Source organism: Lissotriton helveticus, chromosome 9 (genome assembly GCF_964261635.1).
Source record: "Lissotriton helveticus chromosome 9, aLisHel1.1, whole genome shotgun sequence".
In the NCBI taxonomy this organism is placed as follows: domain Eukaryota; kingdom Metazoa; phylum Chordata; class Amphibia; order Caudata; family Salamandridae; genus Lissotriton; species Lissotriton helveticus.
The window spans coordinates 1,002,348,241-1,002,351,042 of record NC_136070.1 but is presented as its reverse complement, the minus strand read 5'-3'; the positions used below and the strand labels follow the sequence as shown (position 1 = coordinate 1,002,351,042).

The window sequence follows — 2,802 nt, the reverse complement described above, 5'->3', positions numbered from 1 at the left end:
GTTTACTTACCTGTAAAACTCCGTAATCCATACATTACTACCCCCCGCCCTGCCCCTCCCCCTCCCCACGTCACCGCCCTGCATTTACTCCCGCTGCCGTCCGCGGCTGTCCAGTGCTTAATTTGAGCCTGTGGTTTCCGTAGCTCAGCACCTACACTCAATTGTCAACACCTGCACTCATAACAGCTGCCACATGGTGGCGCTCTTTATGTAAATTAGAGATAAGCAGAACAAAAGTTGTTTGTTAATTCAATACACTTAAAAAAACAACTAAAACCAGACACCCAAACCATTCTTACAGTTTCGGGAGCCTTGAACGGTCTGAACTGTCACACTTGTATTAGTGTGATGGTTAGTAATTGTGTAGATACTGTCATCTGAAGTGATGGCAGTGGCAATGTGTGGTGCAAGCTACGGTTGTCCCCTTATGGTGGCCCTGGCACTTATATTTGTTACAAATTTAGCACTGCCTGTATCGTGTTGGACACACTCTGGCCCCACTTCGCTTCAATATTCTTTTGAATACAGTCTGGCCTCACTCCACTCCTGTATCCTTTTGAACATTCTCTGACCTCACTCGACTCCTGCATTCCCTGAACCACCTGCAGTCCTCACCTCCCCAAGTGTCACTCTGCGAACCCTCGGTCTCTCTGCCTTCTGTACTTGAACACCTTCTGGGATTGTTCCCATCGCATATCTCATGGCTTTTCTCCATCCTTTTGAAAAAGATAACACAAGAACACCATATGCCTAATCCAGGTTGGGTTTGGTCCAGGAAAGTGGTCTTTAATAATGCAGTCACTCCCAACTTCAGGGTGTACACCTTCTGCCTGTCTGAGGGGAGTATATATATATGTGGGCATTCTCTACCATCAATCGTCCGTTTCTGCTCCTCCACTCCAAAGCAAATATGAAGCCTGCTCAGCTCACTGTGCTTCTGCTGCCCCTGTTCCTGGCCCTGGCCTCTGCCCAGTGCCCAAACCCAGCAGATATTAAGGATGCTGAAGGGGTGAAGGTCTGCGCCCGCATGTTTGAAGACAGCAGTCCCTACTATGACCAGTGCTGCGGTGGTGAATACCTTGACGCCCGTCCTGATGATGACATGCCCTACATACCTCTGGGGTGGAACAATCGCATTTCATCCCTGGTGGTAGCACCGCGCTGCGAGCTCACCGTCTGGTCCAGAAAGGCTAAGGAGGGCAACACACGCCGCTTCACCAGTGGCATTCAAAAACGCCTGAAGGAGGTCAAGAATGGTCTCTTCGGGAACTGGGACAACGCAATTTCATCCTACTACTGCAAGTGCAACTAGAGGCAGAACATGGGGGACGTAACGCATGCAGAAACTGTTAAGGGCTACAGTGACAACAGACACCATGAGCAACAACTCTTACAGGCACCACAGAGAACGTGAGGTACACCAAAATCCCAAAACTACCAAAAACATAACGTTGACAACCAGCAGAACTGCAGAGAACAATGGCTGCATCAGATTCTGCAACAGATACACCAAACTCATCAACTATAGAATAAGAAGTGGCAGCACATGCAAGACCCCAATAGAACAGCAGGTGAACCAACATGCAAGAGCTGCAGAGGGCTGGAGGGTCACTAACTTAGAAAGGGCAACTAAATAAGGCTTACAAGAGCATGGCCATAGAGGAGCCTCAGATCCTGCAGCAACTACAATAAACATGGTGCATTACCAAGAAAACCCTTATAAGGAAAAAGGGTTAGCTTAAATTCAGAGGAGGTGGTGTGGTAACAGGCAGGAAACTAAGGCAAAGTGTGTTCAAATCCTCAAGAACTCAAAACCAAACTCTATGAGGAACAGACTTCCAAAAAGTCTTCATCTTACATGTTTGAAGGGAACATTTAACAAGCAGGTACCCTCCTACCAAGCCTTCGGCTCATTGTGAAGCACTATCCTTTTTAGAGTCCTCGCTGCCAAGTCTTCCTACTGACTGAGGCATGTTCCTGCCGAGGAGATCTGGAGGCCATCCTTTCAAGTCAACTGACCGTAGGGCAAGACCATCCTGGACTATATTCTTCCAAGCCTTCTGTTCATCATGAGGCAACACCCTGCCCTACTACAGCCTTCATATCACTGTGAAGCACCGTCCAGCCTCAAAGACAGAAAGTCCATGTACCTGGATCTTCATACGATCATGAGGCAGCCATCTTGCCCAAGGATGAGGGTCCCTCTTTGCAAGCCTTTTACAAAAGACTGGAGTCCAGGTAGAAAAAAGACAGACATAGCATACACCTGTTGTTCTGAAACCAATGGCTACCCATGTGTAAGCACCACGTGTCATCCACCTGTCCTGTCTCTGTGTCCCTCAGGACTGGCACTGAATCTGTCTCTCTGTCTTGAAGTGATGTCCATATGTCATGGCTCCCTGCATGCTTATCCTGGTCTCTAGCCATTTACTTTAGCTCTGTATCTGCCTTTCCTCGCTTTGTGTTGCCCTGCTAGGCTCAGGTGCCAGTCAGAAGTGAACCAATCCCCGTATGTCCCCCTTTAATGTTCTGCAATAAAGCTCCAGTTCTTATGACCAGCTGCTCAGTGTCATGTCTGATCACATTGAATGGAAATGTGTGGTGGAGGAAGAGTGTTTAGAAAGGAATTGAAAGAGCTGTGCCTGGGGATAGTTTGGGGGTGCAGAGGGAAATCCTTGGAAAAGAAGACAAGGAGTGAATCAAAGGAGAGGCAGGGACAAGGCAAGGGTATGCCAATAGCTCAAAACAGAGGAGCAATGACTAAAAGGTAGGGCTAGGGCTTTGGTCGAAAGGGAAGACAAA

The 2,802-nt window shown here is 48.1% G+C and overlaps 1 protein-coding gene across 1 annotated transcript; it reads left to right on the top strand.

Annotated features, from left to right (window-relative positions):
* The first annotated feature begins 872 nt into the window (after positions 1-872).
* LOC144782144 (syncollin-like) lies at positions 873-2,555 on the top strand. The gene has a single exon (XM_078661321.1). The coding sequence runs from the start codon at positions 911-913 to the stop codon at positions 1,310-1,312; it is 402 nt and encodes a 133-aa protein (XP_078517447.1). The 5' UTR covers positions 873-910; the 3' UTR covers positions 1,313-2,555.
* Positions 2,556-2,802: the final 247 nt, after the last annotated feature.

What these genes read in the sequence shown, in the direction of transcription:
- LOC144782144 (XM_078661321.1), top strand. Translation starts at nt 911, where the DNA reads ATGAAGCCTGCTCAGCTCACTGTGCTTCTGCTGCCCCTGTTCCTGGCC.